The following is a 26,719-nucleotide window of genomic DNA, read 5'->3' as shown; positions in this document are numbered from 1 at the left end:
CAACATTATAAATCAGCTATGTGTGTGTGTGCTTAGTCACATCTGACTCTTTGCAATTCCATGGACTACAGCCCACCAGGCTACTCTGTCCATGGAAGTTTCCAGGCAAGGGTACCGGAGTGGGTTGTGGGTTGTCGTTTCCTACTCCAGAGGATCTTCCTGACCCATAGATTGAACCTGTGTCTCCTGCATTGGCAGGCAGACTCTTTACAATTAATTTTAGAAAAGCATCCATTTTTTAAGTACTAATTTACTGAAGAAAAAATAAAAATACTCTTACCTTGCCAAAGCTGCCTTTTCCAATAACTTTTAAGAAATCAAAGTCTGTTGGTTTAGCACTGAAATAAATGAAAAATGAAAAGAATTAGCCTCCAAGAAAACTGATAAGATGTTAACTTTTCAACAGTTTTTAATACTTCACTCCTTAATAAGCAAATCTTGGGTACACTTCAGCGTGAGAACTCCAGCCTTTACAGTGGTAGGATCTCATCTTTAGCATAAAAAAGGTAATGAGTGAATGAGTGATAGTCACTCAGTCGTGTCCATTTCTTTGTGACCCCATGGACTGTAGCTTTCCAGGCTCCTCTGTCCATGGAATTCTCCAGGCAAGAATACTGCAGTGGGTAATAATGAATAGTAATAATATCTACTTTCTGGTTAGATAAGAGATTTTTTCATTTTATTTAAGCCTTGTTAAGTTTGGCTTAAGAAGGGCTTCAGTAATACTCTTTTTGGGAGAACAAGGTCTGTCTATCTCTCTATGATCTATCATTTTGAACTCAATGTAGCAAATCACTTTTATTAACCATAAACCTCACAATATTGTTAATGAGGAAACTGAATGACTAGATAAATTAGGGATATATTTCAAGGACTAAGTAGTCTGGAAATTATTATGAAAACAAAGTTACTAGCAGGAATACCTGGTGAAGTCACTAAGAAAATTTTCTGATAGAGAAAAAGTCACCACAGTGTTCTGCATACACATTACTTGCATGTTAAAAATAAAAGAACTCTGTACTGATTCTCATAGATGGTAATGTAGAAAAACCAGGAGCCGAGAAGGCAGAAAGAATACTATGATTGTCTTTTTATTTATCTTAACCTCAGGTTAAAAGCAGCATTGGCTGTATGTAGGCAAAAACAGACGGCTGTACAAAGTTGAACTTAAGTAGCCAGAAGAGCTGTTTTTTTTAACAGAGGATGAATTCCTAAATTGGACTAGGGAGAGTGAAATGACTCCATTCACATTTTAAATGTCCTTCAATTAATTACCAAAATAAAGTCAATACAAACATGAGAGTAATACCAGGTCTGGGTTAAATAATAACAGGTCAGGATTAGGGAGATAAATACTTAACTAAGCTTAGGTGTTTTTCTTCTTCTAGAACTTGCTCTTTGAACTATTTTGTTCTCTAATGATATGCTGAAATACTGAAATAATGTTTTGAACAAATCTAATAGTGAAAAAACATGCAAAAACTTCAAACACAGTAAACACACCGAGGCCACAGCCAAAGTCCTACTGTTAATTGTTGGTGATAAACCCTAACTGGAAGCATATTTCCATTTTGTGCTGCCTGACAAACTCTCTTGTATCCACCATATGACTGAAACTGCTCATAGAAGTCACCCGTGACATTAAATTTAGCGGTCCATTCTCAATCTTCATCTAACCCACCTTATCAGCAATGTCAACAGTTATGTATTCCCTGTCTTCAACTGCTTTTGTGACACCACATTGCTGATTTCCTACCTTACTGATTCTTCTTTCTTTAGTCTCCTTTTATCATTTCTCCTGTCTATACCCATTGGGCTTCCGTGGCAGCTCAGCTGGTAAAGAATCCGCCTACAGTGCGGGAGACCTGGGTTGATCCCTGGGTTGGGAAGATCCCTTGGAGAAGGGAATGGCTACTCCAGTATTTTGGCCTGAAGAATTCCATGCACTATACAGTCCGTGGGGTTGCAAAGAGTCGGACACAACTGAGCAACTTTCACTTCACTTCATACTCATTCTCTAAGTGGACCAAAAGGGTGAGAGAAGCAGCACAGTGTGCTGGGCTAAGAGAGAATTTGTTAGAATTAACCTGGTAAGCCTGGAAGGATAATTATGAGGATGGCCACACTACACTCCTCTTAACCCACAGCAGTCATCACTCATCTGTCAGGGCCCTCCTCAAACTGAGCCAGGAAGTGGCCTTGGACTCCTCTGCATCCCAATGAACTGCTGGAGTTGAACCTTCAAGTGAAGCCTCCATTTGCCACTCCTGGTGTTCTGCAAAATGTTTCCCCTGGGTTCAAATAAATATGGGACTATGGGAGAAACTGAAAAAAAAAAAAAAGTTTAATAGCTTTTCATATGCTGATTTCCATCAAGTCTTCTCTGGACCAAGCTAGCTAACAACCGGGGCTGTACCGATGACATTGGGCACCAGGAGAATATCAATTAGGCCTGGACAGATGTTTTTGCCAGAGTACTTCCCAAGTGCCTCCCAGGACTTCTGCTCCTCTGGGAAATATGGTCTACTCATCTTACAAACACAAACACACACACACACACACGCACACACACCAGGAAAGTGACAATGGCAGAACAGCAGAACCCAACCAACAATCTGTGGATTAAAAACCCCTCAGAGCTCTACTATAACGAAGAGAAGCTACAGCAGTGAGTCAGAAAAGCGTATGACAGTACCGCAGTCACTGTAACCACAGTTCTATTTCACAGGCTTCCAGTTAAATTGGTGTAATTATGTACATCTGCACATTTACAAAAAAAGATCTTCCTCAAATCCATTTAGACTGTTGAAACAAATTAAACCTACTGAGGATTTCCAGATGGTCCCAGGTTGATGTTCTGTGAGGTAGAGAGTAGCTGTTGGGATGGAAAAAAAAGAAAAGAATTTAACATTCTTACTAGAGTTTCAAAGGTTATCAGTCAATGGATATTTCTGAAGTAAAATACATAAAACTGTATCACAGATATTTGCCATGTTAAACCTAAAGCTTTAATTTTCAATAAATGTGTAGAGTCTTGGAAAGATACACAATCAATATAAACAATCATTTTAATCATAAATTTCAAGAGAAGTTCTAAGGAAAAAGGTAAGGCAGAAATCAAGCTCAAAGATGGCAAATGAATGAAGTAAACTGCAGAAAACTCCTTAGAAGAGGTGGGCACTGAAATAACAATTTAAGAGGAATCATTTTTTTTTTTACATTGAAAAATTAGTTAAAATAGCTTTTGTTTTTAAATTTTCAAATATTTTAAGAAGCTATTATTAAAGATAAGAAATGATCATGTGATGATGATTATAACTGCAAATGCTGGATTAAAGTTTTAATTTGGGAGGAGGTAATTTTACTTCTACAGCAAGCACATAAAACCAAGAGTGCTTTTCTCCCTAATTCCACAATTGTGATAGTATCTAATTTTTAGATAGGCTTCTCTTATTGTAACAGTTAGCACAGTACATTTAATCTCTATTAACTTAGAAGCAAATCTTTACTCACCTATTAATACAGTATACCATAAAGCAATTTCACTAATAAAATTCTAGCTCACTAATAATTAGCTAGAAATTTACTCAAAATCCCAAAAGATTAAACTAGTGATCTTTTTACAGTGAGCACTTTTCACAAAAGCCAAATGGAAGTGAATTCTGCTTCAAAAAATTCACTATGAAATTCTTAATACATTCAAAGAATTAAATCAGAGATGTCTCAAATATGCACATTTACCAGAGCCCTATACAATTATACATCATACAAGATATATATAAAAAATAAGTTTTAAAAAACATTCTCTTTAATCAGAATCAACAATTTTATCTAAGCAAATTCTTATTAGAGACATGTCATATATACTCCCACTTAAATTCATTTGCAACTTACAATCTCTAGAAAACAAGTTATTTTTTTAAATTAAGGGCAAATGGTCTAAAGTATACATTTTTTATAAAGTAACAATGTTGGCACCAAACTGATACATTTCCTATAAATTTTAATTGAAAAATTAAAAAAAAATATTTACAAGTATAAGATGAAGCAAGGATTTTTTTTTTGGAGAGGTTCTTTTTATTGGTATTTTAAAACAGCAAAAGATCCTAGTCCAAGTTCCAGATTTTATGGATGAAACAAGAAACAAAATCTGGATCTAAAGCAACAAAGACAGAACAGGAGCCAGAACCCAGCAATTTCTCTTAGTCTGGTTCTTTCCTCAAAAAGCAGGGCAAGATATTCTTCACATGACCTATACCTACACACGCTCAACATGATTAACAAAGAAAATCATGGTTACATACATTTCACGCCTTAAAATATTTTTTGAATAGTAGTAAGCTGTCTTTAAAAATCCATACTAAGAAGTAATTTGATTACAAATACTTCTAGCACCTCCATAGAGTCTTTGCATTAACTTCTAAAAACTGACCATGCTCACACTGTGTAAATTTGCATAAAAAGTTTTATACCCTGATTTCATTTAATGGTATGTCAAAACTTAAAATAATATCATCCTTAGAAATGTTTTTTAAATGTACAATATATAGGGACAATCACTATTTGATGAATGTTCAAACTGATTCTAACTTTTCATTATAAATCATACTAAAGTGAACATCTTTGCTTTTTTCTGTGAGAAGGGTTGTTTCATTTACATCAACTCCTAAGTGACATGAATTATTTTCATGTTTGATACACTTTGCCAAATTGCTTTCCAAGAGCTGCATAAAATGATAACACCAGTAAGGCCCAAGGATGCCCAACTTACCTTACCCTTATTAGTCCTGGTGTATTTTCAGTTTCTTGACATTTTTGTTAATTTGGTAGAGGAAAAAACCTGTCATTTAAAATTTTTATTTGCTACTGGCATCAAGGCTGAATATTTTCCCATATATTTCCAAGAGTATTTCTTCATGGTCCTGTTCTTTTCATCTACTATAGTCTTAAATATCATTCTTTTTGAAAATCCATTTGTATGAGCTTTTTTTTTTTTTTTACACAGATATTTTTCCTTCTTATGCTTTATTTACTATGTTTTCCCAGCTGGTTATTTCTCCTTTGACCAACTGCACATATACAAAATTAAAATATCCTTTTACATTGTCCTAGTAGCAACCCTGTCACAAATGTAAAGAGTTAAACCTATTCTCTTAACTGAGGGCCCTCTTAAAGAATAAGAACTACTTTCTAGTAGTCATGTCTATTTTTCAAATGAAGATTTTAGCTGTGGGTAATGACATTACCTTTTAAATCAGAAAAACAGCACCATGACAAAATTAAAACATCATAAAGACAAAACTATACATCTCTCATTTTCATTTATGTATTCACCAATTGTATGAATAAATTCTGAATTATAAAGGTATTTATAAACACTTGCAATTATGTTTTATAATATACTTTTAACTGCTACATAATAATCCTAAGTTAAATTATGGTAATCTACCTTTCTAATATAACCTTTTAAAGTATATGTGGAAAATGTCTTCATAAGAAAGCACAAACTTACTATATCACAATTCATTAAAAAAAAATAAGAATACCTATTCTTTACTCAGAATACATATTAATTATGTGCATATAACTACAGCAATAAAACTCAGTCAACGCCAACCAGCACATGTATATTGACTGCTCTACATATCAAAACCTGACAAGGCAGAGGAAGAGGTATGAAGTGCTCTGGTTGAAAATCCCTCTTCTGCTGGCCAAAATTCACCATTTCAAGTTACAGTGATCTTGACGAAGATACATCATGATCAAAAAGTATGATGTAAAGTTAAGAGAGCAGAACACAAAACTTTATATGCTGTATAATTAAAATCAAGTAATTAAAAAATTCATATATTAAGAAATCTTTCATATATTAGAAAGAAAATCACTGAAATATTAAAAAATAGGTCTGGTTGTTGATAATATGGATATTTCTGACTTACTATTTTCAAATCTTTAATTTACATTGCTTTTTATTATAAAAAGTACTCATTTAATCAATTTTAAAAGAAATAGTGATCAGTTGGAAGTATACACATTTGTTTTTATGTTTTCTACACAGTAGAAAATCTATAATGGAAGCAATTAGTTTAAGTATATGTGGTTCCTAAAGTTGCCAATAATTTCATCTTTGGGGAATGGTATTTTTTTTTCTGTTAAAAAATACAATTCCTCTTACTACCTTCTGAGTACTTCTTTCATCCTCATCCTCAGATGGATCTGACTGATGTTTTGGACTGTCCATTTGAAGGAATGCTCTGACATCTGGACTAAAAACAAAAATTAACTTTATTATGACTGCATTTCTACACCTTTTCTCTCTTTAACATGAGAATAAAAGTAAGCATTGTAGCATTTATAGTAAGAAAGGCAAACAAAATCCAATAATAATCACTATTGTATTATAATAAGCAAATTAATTTTTAAAAACAGGGAGTCCAATAAACAAATGGGCAAAGGTTCACAGAAGAGAAAAATGCAAACGGTAATGAAATTTAGGAAGATGGCTAACTTCACTAATTATTAGGAAAAAACAAAACAACAATGAGAAGTCATTTTACGTCCACTAATCATAAAAATCTAGAAAGATACATAAAACCCCAAGTTGGCAGGGATGAAGGGAAAGGAACACCTTCATGTACTGCTCAAGAGAATATAAAATGAGGCAACTTTTCTGAAAAGCATTTTGGCAATATTTGGTTAAACTGAGTATACATTTTCCCTGGGGTCAGAAATTTCAGTTTTAAGAATAAACTACAGAAAAAAATTATGTACAAGTTCAGTGAAAGACATGTAACTAGGAGACTCATTGTTATACTCTCTACAGCTGTGAATCAGAAGAACAGCCATCCACCACTAGGGAAATGAGTAAGCAAGCTACGGTCACTGGCTGCAAAGGAGACCAACCAGCCAGACAGCAGTCAGAAACAAGGAACCACAGCAAAGCACCATTATGTGGACACATTAAACACTCAGACACAAAGCAACAGTCACTCAATATATACCCAAAGACATACAACAAACCTGCTGAAGTGGGCATTAACAGTGGGTATGAACAAATGGATATAAAGAGGAAAGAAAGCTAAAGTCACCAAGTTGTGTCCGACTCTTTGCAACCCCATGGACTATAAAGTCCCTGGAATTCTCCAGGCCAGAATACTGCAGTGGGTAGCCTTTTCCTTCTCCAGGGGATCTTCCCAACCCAGTGATCGAACCCAGGTCTCCCACACTGCAGGTGGATTCTTTACCAGCTGAGCCACCAGGGAAATCCAAGAATACTGGAGTGGGTAGCCTATCCCTTCTCCAGTGGATCTCCCTGACCCAGGAACAGAACTGGGGTCTGCTGCATTGTAGGCAGATTCTTTTCCAACTGAGCTACCAGGGAAGCCCATAAAGAGGAAATAAGACTGCACAGATTAATGACGATCCTGAGGAATGGTTAAATCTCTAGATCTGGGTACCTCCTCCTAAATTGTTCTTTTTTCTCTTTTAAAAAGTTGAGATATATTAATCCCCAAATGCTAATTTATCTTCCCCCTACTCCCCACCCTGTTGCTATCCTCTCTGGTAACCATCAGTTTGTTTTGTCTGTTTCTGTTTTGCCATCATTTCATTTGTATCATTATTTTAGATTTCACATATAAATTCTACCATATTGTATTTGTCTTTCTTTGTCTGACTTTCTTCACTTAATATGATAATCTCTAGGTCTATCCATGTAGCATTATTTCATTTTTTATGGATAAATAGTCTATTACGTGTATACATACACATACACACATACACACACACACACACATCACATCTTCTTTATCCATTTGTCTGTTCACAGACATTTAGGTTGTTGCTTCCATGTCTTGACTATTGTATATAGTGCTGCTATGAACACTGGGGTGCACGTATCTTTTTGAATTAAGAGGAGTCTCCAGATATATGCCCAGGAGTGGGGCTGCAGATCGTGAAGTAACTTCTTTTAGTTTGTTAAGGAAACCTCCATACTGTTTGGGATTAATATACACACTGCTGCTGCTGCTGCTGCTAAGTCGCTTCAGTCGTGTCTGACTCTGTGCGACCCCATAGATGGCAGCCCACCAGGCTCCCCCGTCCCTGGGATTCTCCAGGCAAGAACACCGGAGTGTGTTGCCATTTCCTTCTCCAATATACACACTACAATATATAAAAAAAGATAAACAACAAGAACCTACTGCATAGTACAAGGAATCATATTCAATATTGGGGTGCTAACAATGTTCTATTCCTTGGCCTGGAGGGGGTGATACTCAGATATATTCACTTTCTCATAATTCATTAAGCTGTACACTCATGACTTGTGCTCTTTTCTATTTGTGTTATGCTGCAATAAAGCTAAAATATTTTTGTTCATTTGCATTTTTTAAACAGATAAGGAAACATTCAGTTTCTCTAGTAATTAATCAGTCATTTGCATCTGTTAATGTGCTCTATTTGGGGGGGGGGGTCTTAAGTGTGTATTACCTGCATGAGCTCTTTCAGTAAGTATATTTATCTATTGTCCTTTATTCATGAGAAACTTTATATTTTTGGTTTTAAATTTCACGTGTAATTTTTGGAGGTCAAAAGGTTTTATTAACCAGATTTATCAATGTTTTACTTTGTAACATATCACTCACTGCCAATATGCGCAGAAAACCCTTTCCTATCCACAGGTCAGAGAAATAATAATATTTTATTTGAGTTTTAAAATTCCATTTTAGTAGATGTTATCTTAAAAATAACCTTTTCTCTACTAACAGAAAGCTACTTTTGAAGTGCTTTTTCCACACATAATAAGAATAGGCATATAGTAGGTGTTCAAGATACATTTGCTGATTGGCTTCTCTTTCTGTTTTCTTAAACCTGTACTATTTTTATAAACAGTTTGATGTTCAAATGGAGAGCGTGAAACTAACAAAGTTCCATTAACAGAGGAGATCCAGAAAACGTGAAATGTCACTTTTTATTAAATAGAAAACATCAGTTAAACATTAAATTGAAAATTTAAAAAAAAACCTCTTGGCTATTTAATCTGGGGGTGCTGGAAAAGTCCTCTACTTTAAATAGAAGAGGTGCATATATATGTAAAAATCTATTGGGCTGTATAATTAAGAATTGCATATTTTATAGTATAATGTTAAAGTGAAACAAGCAAATTGGTTTTAGTTAAATTTCAATACCAAATGTAACATCTTTATAATACCACACTTCGAGATACAAAATGAATGCTTAAAATTTAACAACCACTGTCAGAAGTTCTGAGTAACAGCGTTCAAAATACCAGCAGAAATAATAAACATCACCACCATCTATTCTATACTTACTCCATGTGAAGTTCTGTCAAAGGAGACAAATTCGAGCTCTTAGTGTATGAATTTCAAACAAGTCAGAAATACATCAATTCGAAGTAATCTCAAGTGCATATAATAATAATTAAACATTAGAAAGGTAGGGCTTCCCTGGTGGTTCAGTGGTGAAGAATCTGCCTGCCAATGCAGGAGACACGGGTTCGGGAACATCCCACAATAATGCAGAGCAACTGAGCCCACTCGCCCCACTACTGAGCCGGTGCTCCTAGACCCCGGGAGCCTAGCTACCGAAGCCCGTGTGCCCTCGAGCCGGTGATCCGCAACAAGAGAAGCCACCGCCACGAGGAGTCTGCACATCACAACTAGAGCCCACTCTCCACAACTAGAGAAAAGCCCCTGCAGCAACGAAGACCCAGCAGAGCCATAAATAAATAAATACAAGTTAAAAAATAAAAACTAACTTTTATTTTGTTTTTATTTAGAAGGGTAAATGATCTAAGCGGAAGATAACATAGAATTTGTCTGAGGGAGAAGGCATAATGTTTAAAAAATAATTATACAAAGAGCCAAGTGATAAAAGGTTCTTTGCTGAGGAACACACAAGACACACAGGAACCCTGAATTCAAGGGTCCTACCCAGCTGTGTGCCCCTCCAGCACCTGCTCCTCCCTGCAGAGGCCAACCCCAGAGCTACAGCAGGGGCTGACCTGCCCGGACCCTCATCTCATCTGCGAGCATCACGGGAAGGGAAACCCAGACCACCGGGCTGAAGAGCTTGGTCAGAGGAGGTCCAGCTCCAGTATTCTACTAATTTAGTAAATTAAGTTAAAAAGGAGGTCAGAGCACCTGCTCAGAAGATAGAAATCCTCTATCAACTGTAAAGAACTATAAAATAGTAATCACCGTTAGGAGGATAACAGTTAAAAATACAGTCCTCCCATGTTGTGACTCTGAGAAGTCTGTTAAAAGCATGGGAGCTGATGCCTCTGGAAGGTAAGGTTAACACTCGTTTCTCCTTTTATTCCCATTTCTTCTTTTATTCCCACACAGAGGTACATGAGGAAATGCTTTCTCAGTGCATGAATAAATATAGCATCAAATAATCAGCAAAATGTTTTAACTGTGCAAAGTCTTTTCAAGGTAAATCTATAAAACAAATACAAGTATAGTAGGAAGAAAGAAAGTAACTAGGACCTTGAGTTGATGGAGGGAAAAGAAAAGTAAGAACAGGTGGAAAATTCTTAAGAGGATTAAAAACACCAGGGGAAAAATGCTTGAGGAAGATTCCACAAAAATATACAGCACAAAATAACATTCCACAGATCTGAGGCTGGGTTTCAGGGTGTCCTCAGAACACAACGAAAATTACTTACTGGTTGTAAAGCTCTGGATGCCTAACTAAGTTCTGAATGAACTCATTCAGTCCTGCTCTTCTCTGTTTAATAAAATCTGTTAAGAGAGACAATACTATTAGGATTATTTACATCAGATTGTAATTACCATCAATACAGTTATACAAGAACAGACCAACATAGGACAGTGAATTTTGATTAAGAAGTTATTTCTTAATTCATACTTCTTGATATAAAGTAAGGAACAAATATTTAACAAATATATTTTAATCTATAAATATGATTATAACATTAAAATAAAGCAGGTAACATATTTCGCTGAAGAAAATTCTCCCCCACAAAAATGCCTATTTTAGGTTCTAAACAGACTCACTACAAAACCTGGAGTCACCACTTTGCTTTGTCCAACTCTTTGTATACTTTCAGGTAATGAATAAGAATTAACACTATGACACTGAAAAGTCATACTAACTTAAATACACACAAACAAAAAACAAAAACAAATGAAATCAAGAAATACTGAAATCCTTGCAAGTGGGAATGATGATTAATTGGTTAACTGACTATTATGAAAATTCTGCTGCTAAAAATAGGTTTTTATCTTATATAAACCTATTTCACTTCAGAGGTTAAAACTTGAGAAATAAAAGTGTTTTCTATGTAAGTCACTGGAGACAAGGGTCATGTCTTTAAATTTATTTTTAACTTTAACCCTTAACACAGTGTCTTGGAACATACTTAACTAATGTTTGCAAATGAATAAATAAAATACCAAGCAAATGATTACACATTCTAGCATTTGTCATCTCTAAATTTCATATGCCAATCCTTATCTAACTTACATTGTTTTTGTTCCTTTGTAATTTTATTTTTCAGTAGTAAAGATATCCTTTTTTTTATAAAAGTACCCCCAAAAGTAATTTATATATTGACTCCAAGATCCAATCAGCAAAAGGTTTGATATTAAACTATTCGGAATATAAAAAATTATATCTAACTCTGTGTACACTCTACAGAAAGATCCTTAAGTTCAAAGTGAAATTTTAACTCTGAAAAGTATAGGCAGTTCAGTTCACTCAGTCATGTTTGACTCTTTGCAACCCCATGGACTGCAGCACGCCAGGCTTCCCTGTCCAGCACCAACTCCTGGAGTTTGCTCAAACTCATGTCCATCGAGTCAGTGATGCCAGCCACCCTTCTCCTCCTGCCTTAATCTTTCCCAGCATCAGGGTCTTTTCAAATGAGTCAGCTCTTTGCATCAGGTGGCCAGAGTACTGGAGTTTCAGCTTCAGCATCAGTCCTTCCAATGAACACTCAGGACTGATCTCCTTTAGGATGGACTGGATGGATCTCCTTGCAGTCCAAGGTATTCTCAAGAGTCTTCTCCAACATCACAGTTCAAAAGCATCAATTCTTCGGCGCTTAGCTTTCTTTACAGTCCAACTCTCACATCCACACGTAACTACTGGAAAAACCATAGCTTTGACTATGTTGGCAAAGTAATGTCTTGGCTTTTTAATATGCTGTCTAGATTGGTCATAGCCTTTCTTCCAAGGAGCAAGCATCTTTTAATTTCATGGCTGCAGTCACCATCTGCAGTGATTTTGGAGCCCCCAAAATTAAAGTCTCTCACTGTTTCCATTGTTTCCCCAACTATTTGCCATGAAGTATTGGCAGAAACTACCCTAAATTCTGCCTCAGATAAGTAAAACTTATCTTACAGAGGTTGGTAACCACCAAAATAAAGTGAAAAGAAACAGGAAATGACACATATGGACTTAAAAGTTGCAATGTAAGAATTCAGAAAGATGTGTGGGAAAACTCTACATGGTAGCTGTCAAACACAAGGTTAAAAGAGCAACTTCTTTTTTCATGTTCTTATTGTCCCATTTTTGGCTGGTAAAAGCCCCCATCAACTGCGCTCCTGTGTCCTTTTGATAAAACCTCAGACAGTATTCTTATATAGCTTCTTTGCTTTCAGGCAAGCTGTCCTAGGACATCTGCACATTTCCTGCCCAGCACCTGGAAGTGGCACTTTTCCATGGAATTCTGGTTCCTTTAAAGGGGAAAATGGTATTTAGATGGATGCTAAGGGTGTTCGCTGCTCCTTATTTGTTATTGCTTTCAGGCATTTCCGGGGAGAGAGCTAGGAAATATGTACTGTTTTAGAAAGGAAAAAATAAATTGTGACTTCATACTATATTCCCGAATGAAGTTTAAAATCACAGAATTTTTAAACTTAAAATCTCCAGTTAGCCATCTGTATGTCTTCTTTGGAGAAATGTCTGTTTAGTTCTTTGGCCCATTTTTTGATTGGGTCATTTATTTTTCTGGAATTGAGCTGCAGGAGTTGCTTGTATATTTTTGAGATTAATCCTTCGTCCGTTTCTTTTTTTTTTTTTTATTTTTTTTTTTCGTCCGTTTCTTCATTTGCTATTATTTTCTCCCATTCTGAAGTCTGTCTTTTCACCTTGCTTATAGTTTCCTTTGTTGTGCAAAAGGTTTTAAGTTTCATTAGGTCCCATTTGTTTATTTTTGCTTTTACTTCCAATATTCTGGGAGGTGGGTCATAGAGGATCCTGCTGTGATTTATGTTGGAGAGACATTTCTCCAAAGAAGACATACAGATGGCTAACAAACACATGAAAAGATGCTCAACATCACTCATTATCAGAGAAATGCAAATCAAAACCACAATGAGGTACCATTACACACCAGTCAGGATGGCTGCTATCCAAAAGTCTACAAGCAATAAATGCTGGAGAGGGTGTGGAGAAAAGGGAACCCTCTTACACTGTTGGTGGGAATGCAAACTAGTACAGCCACTATGGAGAACAGTGTGGAGATTCCTTAAAAAACTGGAAATAGATCTGCCATATGACCCAGCAATCCCACTTCTGGGCATACACACTGAGGAAACCAGATCTGAAAGAGACACGTGCACCCCAATGTTCATCGCAGCACTGTTTTTAACAGCCAGGACATGGAAGCAACCTAGATGCCCATCAGCAGACGAATGGATAAGGAAGCTGTGGTACATATACACCATGGAATATTACTCAGCCATTAAAAAGAATTCATTTGAATCAGTCCTAATGAGATGGATGAAACTGGGGCCTGTATGTATGTATATATATATATATATACACACATACATATATATACATATACATATATATAATGTATACAGAGTGAAGTAAGCCAGAAAGATAAAGAACATTACAGCATACTAACACATATATATGGAATTTAGAAAGATGGTAATGATAACCCTATATGCAAAACAGAAAAATAGACACAGATGTACAGAACAGACTTTTGGACTCTGTGGGAGAAGGCGAGGGTGGGATGTTTCGAGAGAACAGCATTGAAACATGTATATTATCAAGGGTGAAACAGATCACCAGCCCAGGTTGGATGCATGAGACAAGTGCTCGGGCCTGGTGCACTGGGAAGACCCAGAGGGATCGGGCAGAGAGGGAGGTGGGAGTGGGGATCAGGATGGGGAATGCATGTAAATCCATGGCTGATTCATGTCAATGTATGGCAAAAACCACTACAATATTGCAAAGTAATTAGCCTCCAACTAATAAAAATAAATGAAAAAAAAAAAAGGTTTATTTCATAATTAGATATTTTACTATGATTTTTAATTTTTTCCCAGGAGTATTTTGAATTTTTCACTTTAAATATTGTGTCTAAATAAATGCAAGATTCATAAAAAAAAAAATCTCCTGTTTTATATTTGTTTCTCTTTCATCTTCTGCTTAAAATTTTGGTTCTCATAACACTAACATAATCACAAAAGAACAACACTACATAAATTAACAATAAGATCACTGAATGCAGAGTAAAATTGCTTTGCGTGCTATTCTTTGCCCTTACCATATGTCCCATGAGGAATATACAGGTTAATGTCCATGTTTTAAAGTCATTGAAAATAATTATTCTCCATGTGTTTCACCGCCAATTAGGATATAGATTGTTTTCCTTGTTTATTTTCAACTGTTAGAGACTGCCATATTATTGCATTTAGTTTTGCTTTTAAATTGCTTAAAATATGCAAAGCTATGAACAAGATTAATCCAGAGGTGTCTAATGTCCACCTCTGTTGTCTTCAGTTGACCTCTCCTTGAAGTCATCAGTTTTCAGTTCTTGATTTATTCTTCCATTATTTCCTTTTGAATATTCACATCCTTTCCTACACAAAAAACATACAGTGTCCACATCTGCACCTTGTTTTTTCCACTTAACCAGGTATTCTGGAGATCACTTCACAGTAATGTACAAAGAGATTTTTTGTTCCTTTTCCCAGCTTCATCATATTCCAATATCAGAAGGCTATTTCAATTGTTACCAGTTTTTACTATTAAAAACAGTGCCACTATCAAGAGTCTTACACATACATCATTTCTTATGCAGTTTATCTTTAGAACAGATCCCTAGAAATGTGATTTCTTGGTCAAAGTGAAATACATGATAGTTTTGCTAACTATTACCAAATTTCATATGGTTTGTAGCACTTTGTATTCCCACCAGCAAAACATGAGAATATCTGTTTCCTTAAAGCCTAATTAAATGAGCATTCTATAAATCTTTGCTTTGTTGAGTATAACTTGCGTTTTCCAAAAATCTATGGCATGTAGTCTATTTAACTGTTGCCAAGTCATATAAAATACGCTCATGACTGATTTCCAAATGTTCTTCAAGAAAAATCAATTTTTAGTGTCAAATAATTAATCCACAAAAACATCAATACCTCAGGCACTTGTCTGGTATTTTGCCTTTAACAATGAAATAGCAATGTTGCAAGTCTTTATCCCTTTGCCTTCTTCCCTGGATAAAATGATTCTGACTTTAGGTTTAATTGAGGGCTCCACAAAACTCTAAATAAACCTATTTCCGGTCTCATATTAATCACTAATATGTGGTTTGAGTCACCTTAAATGTCTTTCTGCCACTTCAAATTAATTAATTCTCTCACTCCCCCAGGTCGGAACACCTCAGGTGTCTCTGATTCTACTCTCTCTCTGTCTTCTTTACCCAAGGAATCACCAAGATTTCTTACAGGTTTTTCATTAAAAGAGTTCTTATATATGACTCAATTTTTAGCCCCATTTCTACCCTACTAACAGCTCTCATTATCTAATTGGAGGACTCCTGGAATATTCCCTTCACCAGCCTCCCAGTCTCTATCTTGTCTTCCCTCTGCTGAGCATACTTAAATACACACTGGGGGTTTCACATTATATTGCCATTTTGCTCATGTAACTCTAAGGACTCCATGCTGCCCTCCACAATGTTTTTCAACCCATGCTCCCCAGACATACTTCACTGCTGCACCAGCAATGCAGCTCCATTTTTATTTGTTCTACACATGACATTTTCTGCATGAGGTTTCACTATTCCGCAGCTGAATACAAGATAACAAGAGTTCAAAAATCACTGGTCTACAGAGTCAAACCATGGAATGCGTAATCTGACAGTGTTGTGCCAACTCAATCTTCTATTAATGAATTCATGTAATATTTATTGAGAACCAAATATTTACTAGGCACCATAAATAATAAAGATAAAGTATCCACGTTCGTAAAATCTACATCCAGATAAAACAGACTGGTAGGACAATAAAGTGTGCTAAGTTCTCCCAAGAGGAAAACAATCTACATAAAATAGGAGAAGTGAAAAAGAAAATTGGGGAAATGAGAATCCTTTCCAATCCAAAGGTTCAGAAAGTATAAAAGAATAAAGCATCTTCAGTTGAGAGGATTACAGGGGATTCCAGCAGCCTGGGGCGGGGTGGGGGGGGGAAGTCAGTTTTAATTAAAGCAAGAATGTGAAAGAAATATGAAAAAGATGGAGGGTAAAGGAGTTTGATCATCGTGGGCAGAACTGCACTGGGTATGGTGAAATGGTCTGGGAGACAAAGGAACAGTGTAAGGTCAGGCGTAGAGAGGAAGCAAGACAAGTGGTTTGAGAGCTCATATCCTGAGTAACAACCAAGAAAGCAAACACTCAGGAATCATAGGTCTGATGGTTAGAAGCAAATTAGCTTCAGAGGCAAGATGGTGGGGAGGGAGGAAACTCGACAGCTTGTCAGGATCCACCTGTGGCATAGACAGATGACTTTACGTATGGAATTTCTAGTGGATAGCAACTTCTGTCTAATAAATAGACATTTGTGTACTAGGTTGATTTCTTAGACTCTAGTAAAAAAATTTTTTTTGGAGTTGATAAATTTGAAGCCTCCAGATTTCTGAGATCCTATGTGACATTAGGCTTCCCAAAGGTGAACAATAGGATACTTGGTATCCCATTCAAAGGCCTGAAAGGTGCCATGTACAGAGCATACATTTAGTAAATGTTTCTGGATATAACAAGGAATGCCCCTCATGGATGTGAGCCTGGGCAAATTATCTAATGTGTGACTCAGTTTCCTCATCTATAAAATAGCGATGATGGTAATACCAACCTCCAAGGGCTGCTGTGAGGAGTGAATGAATTAAAACATATAAAGTGTTTAAAACAATGCCTGGTACTCAGGCATACAGCCTGAGAACCATCAGCTTTGCAGAGTCACACTACTATCCAGGGCAATGAATATGTTAACTGCTTCTTCAAACTTTAACATTACTCGTGGCTGGTCTAAGAATTTACTGCTTACCTGGATCAAAATTATCACCAAATATTCTCTTGGCAGGAATCTTCAGAGCCATAGCAGGAAATTGTTTCCTTAACTAGAATTGAAAAAAATAATATTACATAAACTTATTGCATAGGTCATCTAGTTATACGCATGCCAAAATAAAATACAATCTAATTTTAAAAACATCCATCATAAAAATCCATCATAGTTTTAAGTATATCATGATTAAGAGTACAATATTAAATTATGCCAATAAAATACCATTAATTCGGCTAATCCTCTTTTGTCCCAGTAAAACAATTAGTATCTTTGTAATCTTGGATAAGCTACTTAACAACTCTGTGCTTCAGTTTTCTTGCAGAAAATAGGGATAATCTTAGCACTTATAGATTTGCTGTGAGGCTTAAAATCGTTTAAGTTAAGTACTTGGGAGTACAGGTTTTGAATACCGTCACTCCCTGTTTATGACCTCAGGAGATATGACTTGTGTTCTAACAGACTGGCAACTGTTTTCTGAGAAAGCTGATGAATTTTCAATTTCCTCTGCTCAATCCTTCCTCCTGTTAATATTCTAACACATTTGTCTCTCAGATTTGCCTATCCCCAGAGAAAAACAACTTGGTCCTGAAGAAATTCAATTTAGGGCAGTAAAGCCATAAAAATGGGTAAATGCTTATTTTTACTATAAGCCTGACATCACTTGACATCAAAGGATCACACATACACTATCTTTACACAGTCTTACCAATCCTTGCATTCCTCTAGTAACTTTAAATGTTTTAGAAACAAACAGAAAAACCCAAACATACTATGTATACACACACACACACACGCATGCACACACATAGTGTGTGTTTGTGTGAGAGTATAAAAATATACCTCCACTGACAGGAAATACAAAGAATAGGAGAGTGAATTAATCAGTCTAAACCATGGGCAGGCTGTCAGCAAAATTCAGATAAAAAAATCTAGACAAACAACCCTGTTTTTTCCAACAAAAAAACTGTACATAAAAGAGAGGTGGAGGGGGAAACTTAGTGATTAAAAGACAACTCATAAAATCAACTATATTTCAATAAAAATTTTTGAAAAAGTTAAAACAAAAAAATAAAACTTATAACGATTTGTTAAAAAAAACAAAAAAGACACTTCACAGGATTATCAACCAGTCATAAGAACACTGAGTATTTGACATTAAAGCATTATCTTTAACTATTGTGATAATGACATTGTATATTTTTAAAGAATCTATCTTTTTCGAGATATACACAGAAATATTTACAAACAGAAAGATATGATGTCTGAGATCTGCTTCATAATTACAGTGGGCTGGCTAGGGATAGACTATGATGAAACAAGAATGACCGTGTACAATAATTCTTGAAGATGGATGGTACATTATATGATGTTCTCTATTTACACTAGTCTAGTTCCATACGTGTTCAACAAGTTCTATAATAAAAAGCTTCCAAATGCAAACTATAGTCATAAAAAACACATGTTTACAGATTGAAAATGTTACTTTTTCTCTTCCCTTTTTTTCTAAATGGGTTTTCCTGGTGGATCAGACAATAACCTGCCTGCAGTGGAGGAGACATGGGTTCAATCCCTGGGCTGGGAAGATGCCCTGGCGAAGGAACTGGCTCCCCACTCCAGTATTCTTGCCTGGAGAATTGCATAAACAGAGGAGACTGGTGGGCTACAGTCCATGGGGTCGCAAGGAGTTGGACATGACTGATGCAACTTAGCACGCACACACGATGTTTCTAAAACTGGCTTATATGAATGTGGAATAAATGCTGAAGACACTGCTGCAAAAATGGCCAGACCCACATTGCGATCTCCCTGCTCTAACACTTAAAGCTAATAGTTGGGCAATTTAACTAGAAATAGCATGATGATTAACAATTATTAGAAAAGCAGACAGAAAGGACTTATTGCTAATATTCTATAACAGTGAAATGTATTTTAGACTATACATCCATATCTTCAGTAGTTTATCTGAAGTCCTCTCTCACCCTTTTTAGTAAGCATTCTAAAATTAGGATGATTTTGAAGAATCTCTTTTCCGCTTGTCTGATATATACATAAGTATTGTTTAATTATCAAATAATTCTCTCAGCTTCCAGTTTTCTCAGATGTTTTAAGTAAAAATCTTGTAGACTGTTACTTACAGTATTGTAAAGTTTATCAAACTCTGCATATCTCCTGAAGACAAACCACTCACTCCTGCCCACTGAGACCATAACTTTATAAACCTGTGGAAATTAAAAATAACAAAATAAAATTTGAGGGAAACCCCCCATTAGCTATTTACATATGCAAATAAAATGTTTTCATACCTATCAAATTGATAATTAGACATTAATATTTATATATGATCTTCCAAGATACATAAGTATACCAACTCAAACACTTCTTTTATCTTGTTGAAAGGTGTTTTATTTTTAAAATGGTAGGAAAAATTTTCTGTAGTTTTCAGAGAGTAACATAATGAACACCCCTGTACTCATTATTTAGATCTTCTGAATTCTGGCATTTTGCAATTCTTGTTTCAGATTTCCTGCCCCAAGAATAAAACACAGTTTCAATGGATGATACTGCTCTCTTCTTTCCCAAAGGTAACCACTACTCTGAAATGATAAAGTATTTTCAAAGGTGATGCCTGGCACATAGTAAATACTCAGTTATTAGTTCTCCTCCTTTCAGGGCATCTTTTACACAGTATTTTTCAAACTAAGACTTTATTCTCATATTTCCTACTACTTTCTTGCCTGTGTTTAATATTTTCATACACACATAATTTCATATAACCATAGTCAACAACCCTATGAAGTAAACAGAAAAGATATTACAACCCCTACTGCAGACAGGAGGAAATGATGGCCCCACAAAGTTAAAAGACTTGCCCAAGTTCACAGACTTGTGAGACTAAAATCTAAATATTCTAACCTTCTATGCATTAGAACAAGAATCAAATCAACAGTTATAACACAGAATTATCTTTCATAATCCATCCCACAGAGGGGCTCACAACATAATTCAACATAACACAGAGAAAACAATTTGGACCCCAAAGATCTTTTTATCATTTCTAAAAATAACAAGTATCTAGGTATATGAAGAAAAACTCACTGATGTATGTCTTGGGTTATCAACCTCACTATTTTACAGTGAAGATTAGGGGAAAGAGATGTTTATAATATAATTGTCCATGGTCTGTAGATAACACAGTAAATTTATTTTAGAAGATGGCCAGACAAACATTTACACAAACGATCCTCTGCCATGAGAGACTGGAAAGCGCCAGTCACCACTTCATAGTTAGATAATCCTGTGAGCAAAGGTCTGACACTGTGTGTGTTTATGAAACATGAACTCTGCAGTACTGTTAAAGATAAGGTCACATTAACAAACCCACAGTAAGAAGGGCCCCACAATGTAAAGCCATACCCTCCCTACCATGAGAAAGGGGACAAAGTCTCACCTGGAAGGTGAAGACAATCCACTGCATTAGTTACCTGGATAAGTGATGAATCACTGAGGCAGAGGGAACAAGACCATCCAGGCACCTTACATGAGCTCCTGGGGTAAGAGAGCTTTTTGGTGTTACCTCTGGTGTTAACCAAGAGGACATTAAGTTGTCTTACAAGAAGCTGTTGGGTGTAAGATGTCAGAATTGTTTTTAAGATGACATGGCTCCCTTTGGAGAGAGTGCAGAAGTAGAGGAAGAAGAACCTAATCAGAGTGCCAGCAAAACAGAGCCATGTTTCTAAAAGCAGACTACAGATTTTATCTCCCACGGCAGTCAGCATCAGATGGGCCTGGAAGCAGGACTCCAACCAAAGGATCAGAGACTTAGCTTAACATGATTATGAGCTTCTTGAACAAACAACACTGTCTGTGCTGACTTCCTGATGGGATAAGGTGGCTTCCCATGGATACTCGAGTACAGCCAAGACTGGAATCAAACCTAGGTTCCAGGCTGAGGCAGCTCTGCTGTAACCCTATTTATAGGAGCTGAGATAAAGCCCTGTGAGGTTACTCATTAGCAGGATGATTTACGAACAAGAGCTTACTAAGTTCATTCTAATAAAATACCAGTAAGTGAAAAAAAAAAACTTTTCAAATTTGAAAAGACACTCTCATTTGCAAAAATACACAGAATTTAACAAAAACAAGTGCAATAAATCTTATGAAGGGTTTTTTTTTTTCAAAAAAGATTTTCTTGTTGCCTGTCTTGCACCAGAATGTAAGTTCCTTGAAAGCAAGGACTGCCATCATGCTTGCTACCCACTTATCTCCAATACCTAGAACAGCAGCTAGCATAAGAGAAAAGCTCAAGGACAGTTCTCTGAGTGGATAAATTAAAGTATAATTTAGACTTGGTTTAAGTCAAGACATTCTAGAACGCAGTGCATTTCTCTGGGAGAAGCTGAACTGAATAAAGTCATTTAAAAGGCACATGAGAACTATTCATAAAAATATTACTGAAGAGTTAATGCAGTGCCTATTTTGATGTGCTGAAGCTGGACAGAGCCTGTGCTGGGTTGGGTGGGGTCTATCTGCGCTGATTAGAACCAAGCTTGTCGAGGACTGAGGACTGTACTACAGTGGTCAGCAAGAAACACGTGAACTTAACCCTCCTCATTCCACTTCAATGCCACAAGCACTTACTAAATGTCCACGTCTGATCTAGACACTGGTGAGATGATAGTGAGGAAAGTTCTTGCTTCAAAGAACAAGTTCAGGAGAAGTGCACATAAATAAACCTAAAGGTATGTCAGGTGGTGATAATTGCTATTAAAAAGCTAAACAGGGTAAGTGGGACAGACTGTGAAAGGCGCGGGGTGAGGCGTGAAGGTGCTGTTGTATAGCAGGGAGTCAGTCAAGTCCTCTCTGACAAGGCACCATCTGAGCATCCGATAGAGGGAGGTGAACAAGGTGATCTAGAGGGAGCCTCGGAGAACTCCAGGGACAGCTCTGGGAATAGCTGGTAAGAGTGATGCTGCAGGCCTCCCTCACCCTTTCACAGAAGACAAGGAAATACTCCTACCACGAAAAACAGGACCCTTGAGATAACCCACCGTGGGTATCTGCTATGGATGAGCTTCCATCAAACTCGGCAGGAGGTTCTGTCCTTGAAGGAGAGAACTTCCCAGAGGTTAAAAATAAAGAGATGGAAGGAATGAAAACCCTGCACATTCCACTCTGCTATCCAAAGTATACTGATCTCTGGTTTAACATCCATATGACGTTTTTTCTCTAATATTTATTTAGTTTTGGCTATGCTGGGTCTTCACTGCTGTGCGCGGGCTCTCTCCAGTTACGGCGAGTGGGGGCTCCTCTCTAGCTGTGGTGCGTGGGGTTCTCGCTGCAGTGCCTACTCTTGGTGCAGAGCAGAGGCTCCAGCGCACACGGGCTCCAGTAGCTGTGGCATGTGGGCTCCAGAGAGAGGGCGGAGTTGTTGAGGCATGTGGGATCTTCCCAGACCAGGCATCAAAATCTTGTCCCCTGCATAGCAAGCGGATTCTTTTTTTTTTTTTTTTATTAATTTATTTATTTTTTCAGTGGGAGCAAGCGGATTCTTACCCACTGGACCACCACAGAAATCCGGTATGATGTCCTCAGCTCAGCTCAGTTCAGTTCAGTCGCTCAGTCGTGTCCGACTCTTTGCGACCCCATGAATCGCAGCACGCCAGGCCTCCCTGTCCATCACCAACTCCCGGAGTTTATTCAAACTCATGCCCACCCAGTCAGTGATGCCATCCAGCCATCTCATCCTCTGTCGTCCCCTTCTCCTCCTGCCCCCAATCCCTCCCAGCATCAGGGTCTTTTCCAATGAGTCAACTCTTCACATGAGGTGGCCAAAGTATTAGAGTTTCAGCTTCAGCATCAGTCCTTCCAATGATCACCCAGGACTGATCTCCTTTAGGATGGACTGGTTGGATCTCCCTGCAGTCCAAGGGACTCTCAAGAGTCTTCTCCAACACCACAGTTCAAAAGCATCAATTTTTTGGCACTCAGCTTTCTTCACAGTCCAACTCTCACATCCATACGTGACCACTGGAAAAACCAAAGCCTTGACCAGACGAACCTTTGTTGGCAAAGCAACGTCTCTGCTTTTTAATATGCTATCTAGGTTGGTCATAACTTTCCTTCCAAGGAGTAAGCGTCTTTTAATTTCATGGCTGCAGTCACCATCTGCAGTGATTTTGGAGCCCAAAAAAATAAAGTCTGACACTGTTTCCACTGTCTCCCCATCTATTTCCCATGAACTGGCTTATATGAATGTGGAATAAATGCTGACGATAATGCTACAACATCTGAGGCGAGGCAAAGGGCCAGACCCATGCTGCAATCTCTCTGCTCTGGGCTTCCATGCAGGCTGTGGAAGTATGTTCATTAAGGAAGGGAGAACAGACGATGGAAGGGCTGTTTCCAGTTCCCTGTCTGAGACTCTGGGAGAAAATCACCATTAGGGGGGCCCCTACCTAGTTAAGAAAGCAGACTGGAGTGGCCAGAGGGTTTAGTTTAGCTCCTCAACCCCTCCTGTGACGTGGACTCTGGCAGGGGCCAGGTGACCGAGTGGTCAGAGCCCGGGGCAGACCACTTGAGTGAGGAGCAGTGGAGGGCAGGCAGAGCCTCAGCGGGCTCCACAGCCATCACAGGGCCAAGGGGAAGCTGAGTCAGCAGTCAGTCACCCCCACTCGCCAAGCCAATAAAGAAGAGATTACAGATCAGTCCGTCAACGGCGGATGCAGGCATGAGGCCCAGGGCTGGATCAGGTCAACCACAGCCAGAGATTCACCAGACCCGTCACTCTCCACCTGGAATGGCAAAGATCTAGAGAATGACAAGAATGCCTGGCCTTTGCCAGGCTACCATGAGGTCGGTCATCCACTGAACAAACACTGTGAAAGGGGACACCTCTCCTGCCACAAACCACGATGCCAAGCTGGAGAAGGAGCATGTGTTCACGTAAGAGAATGAGACCACAATGAAGAAGACAGCCTAGGCATTTTTACTTAAAAGAACGGCTTAACATTTTCAGTCAAACTGTTAAATAGGATTGGGTTAAACAAGTTTCTTCATAGTGCTCAGTGGGTGGGGCCTTACAAGGAAGAACAGATCTGTTACAGACAAGATAAATGACAGTTTTTGAGGAAAAAACAGATCTCTCTACATACTAACAAGACTGCTAGACTAAATACTAATAGTGTGGCATTACACTAAATAGGAAAGTGACTGTTTCCCAACAGTAGTCACTGATACACTGACTCAGCCAAATACCCACGGCTTGCTCTTTATAAAGTCCTATAGTAGATGATAAGAAGGTGATACATTGCGCAGTTGTTTCTGACTCTTTGTGACCCCCTGGACTGTAGCCCACCGGACTCCTCTGTCCATGGGATTCTCCAGGCAAGAATACTAGAGTGGGTTGTCATTTCCTCCTCCAGGGGATCTTCCCAACCCAGGGATTGAACCCACATCTCCTGCATCTCCTGCATTAGCAGGCAGATTCTTTACCACTGAGTCACCACCATGATGATAAAAAGTAAGATTAGAAATGGACTTTGCCTTTATGGTGAAAAAAGAGATAAATACTAGATTAAATATTTTTTCAATGGAGGTAGAAAATGACAAATGTCAGGACCTCCCTGGCAGTCCAGTGATTAGGACTTCACCTTCTAATGCAGGAAATCCGGGTTTGATTCCTGGCCAGGGAGCTAAGATCTGACATGCCTTGGGGCCAAAAAAAAAACCCCCATAAAATAGAAACAAAATTGTAACAAATTCAATAAATATTTTTAAAATGATCCACATCAAAAAAATCTTAAAATGATAAATGTCTTAAGAAAGATATGTGGATTTTTTTTTTTTTTTTTTAAGATATGTGGATTTTAAGACAGTGGTTCTTCACATGGAATCAATGACTTTCGGAGTCCACAGATCCTGAGAAGTGTTATGTGTCACAGAACCACGCATACACACATTTTCAACTGAGAGGGTCTACGGGATCGTTCACAAGCGTCTCTGAAGGGATAGGGAAACAGACAAAAATCTACACTGAAAAGGAAATTGTATTCCATCACGGTACACAGAGAAGACTGTGGAGGACACATCATTGGAAAGATAAGCGGCCAAGTCTAGGGGAAGCCATTCTAGGTTCAGGAAGAAAAGCAAAAATGGAAATATTCTCTACATTCAATTTTGTCCCATGAACTTCACATTACATACTTACAGTAAACCTCTTCTTTTTCTCTCTGTGTTCATCAGAGCTGGGGATGCTTACACTTGGACAGCTCTCCTTGTAGTCCATGGTATAATCCCTTTGAGTTTATTGCCTCAGAAGGACACGAAGAAGTGAGTCCAAAGAAACAGTCAGCAGAGGACAAACACAATTAGCTAATCCAAAACATAAAACCTCTTGAGGTAATGGTCAAACTCCATCATGCAACCTTAACCAACAGAAAAAAAAAAAAAAACTGATTAGCAAAATGATTTTAAAATACCTTGATTTGTCATTCCTGGTTCACAGAACCCATTTTATCCTTCTGGCAGGAATTTAACTTTTGATCCTAAGTCTCAGCTCAGGTTAAAGACATAGTTTCTGTTATGTCCCTTTCAATAGCTAAATCACAATCAAGCATTTGAGTCCAGTCTACCTTCTTTTCTACTAAGAATTTCCGGGAGCATTTACACCACGTTTCCTATGGACCAAGGGTAAACTCTCATCTGAAAGACTCTATTGTGATGGACTGAGAGCAGGGTTTTCTTTTTTATTTACTTATTTATTTTTTAATTAGTTGGAGGCTAATTACTTCACAACATTTCAGTGGGTTTTGTCATACATTGATATGAATCAGCCATAGATTTACACGTATTCCCCATCCCGATCCCCCCTCCCACCTCCCTCTCCACCCGATTCCTCTGGGTCTTCCCAGTGCACCAGGCCCACGGAGCACTTGTCTCATGCATCCCACCTGGGCTGGTGATCTGTTTCACCATAGATAGTATACATGCTGTTCTTTTGAAATATCCCACCCTCACATTCTCCCACAGAGTTCAAAAGTCTGTTCTGTATTTCTGTGTCTCTTTTTCTGTTTTGCATATAGGGTTATCATTACCATCTTTCTAAATTCCATATATATGTGTTAGTATACTGTAATGTTCTTTATCTTTCTGGCTTACTTCACTCTGTATAAGGGGCTCCAGTTTCATCCATCTCATTAGGACTGATTCAAATGAATTCTTTTTAACGGCTGAGTAATATTCCATGGTGTATATGTACCACAGCTTCTTTATCCATTCATCTGCTGATGGGCATCTAGGTTGCTTCCATGTCCTGGCTATTATAAACAGTGCTGCGATGAACATTGGGGTGCACGTGTCTCTTTCAG

The 26,719-nt window shown here is 37.6% G+C and overlaps 1 protein-coding gene across 3 annotated transcripts in view; it reads right to left on the bottom strand.

Moving 5' to 3' along the window:
* LOC122679150 (serine/threonine-protein kinase Sgk3) overlaps nucleotides 1-26,719 on the bottom strand; it is a 111,224-nt gene that overhangs the window by 19,386 nt on the left and 65,119 nt on the right. For 2 of the 3 annotated variants that reach the window (XM_043879419.1, XM_043879418.1), the window contains exons 2-8: nucleotides 25,561-25,777; nucleotides 19,490-19,573; nucleotides 17,334-17,406; nucleotides 10,691-10,766; nucleotides 6,179-6,266; nucleotides 2,826-2,875; nucleotides 281-338 (exon numbers count right to left, since the gene is read on the bottom strand). In XM_043879419.1, the coding sequence (XP_043735354.1) occupies nucleotides 281-338; nucleotides 2,826-2,875; nucleotides 6,179-6,266; nucleotides 10,691-10,766; nucleotides 17,334-17,406; nucleotides 19,490-19,573; nucleotides 25,561-25,638 (507 nt within the window). In that variant the 5' untranslated portion in view covers nucleotides 25,639-25,777. The remainder of the gene's footprint in view (nucleotides 1-280; nucleotides 339-2,825; nucleotides 2,876-6,178; nucleotides 6,267-10,690; nucleotides 10,767-17,333; nucleotides 17,407-19,489; nucleotides 19,574-25,560; nucleotides 25,778-26,719) is intronic. The other variant, XM_043879420.1, reaches the window with a different exon arrangement.

The sequence above is a fragment of the Cervus elaphus genome, chromosome 21, assembly GCF_910594005.1.
Source record: "Cervus elaphus chromosome 21, mCerEla1.1, whole genome shotgun sequence".
NCBI classification, from domain to species: domain Eukaryota; kingdom Metazoa; phylum Chordata; class Mammalia; order Artiodactyla; family Cervidae; genus Cervus; species Cervus elaphus.
The sequence above is the reverse complement of the archived record's forward strand: the minus strand, read 5'-3'. Positions and strand labels throughout refer to the sequence as shown.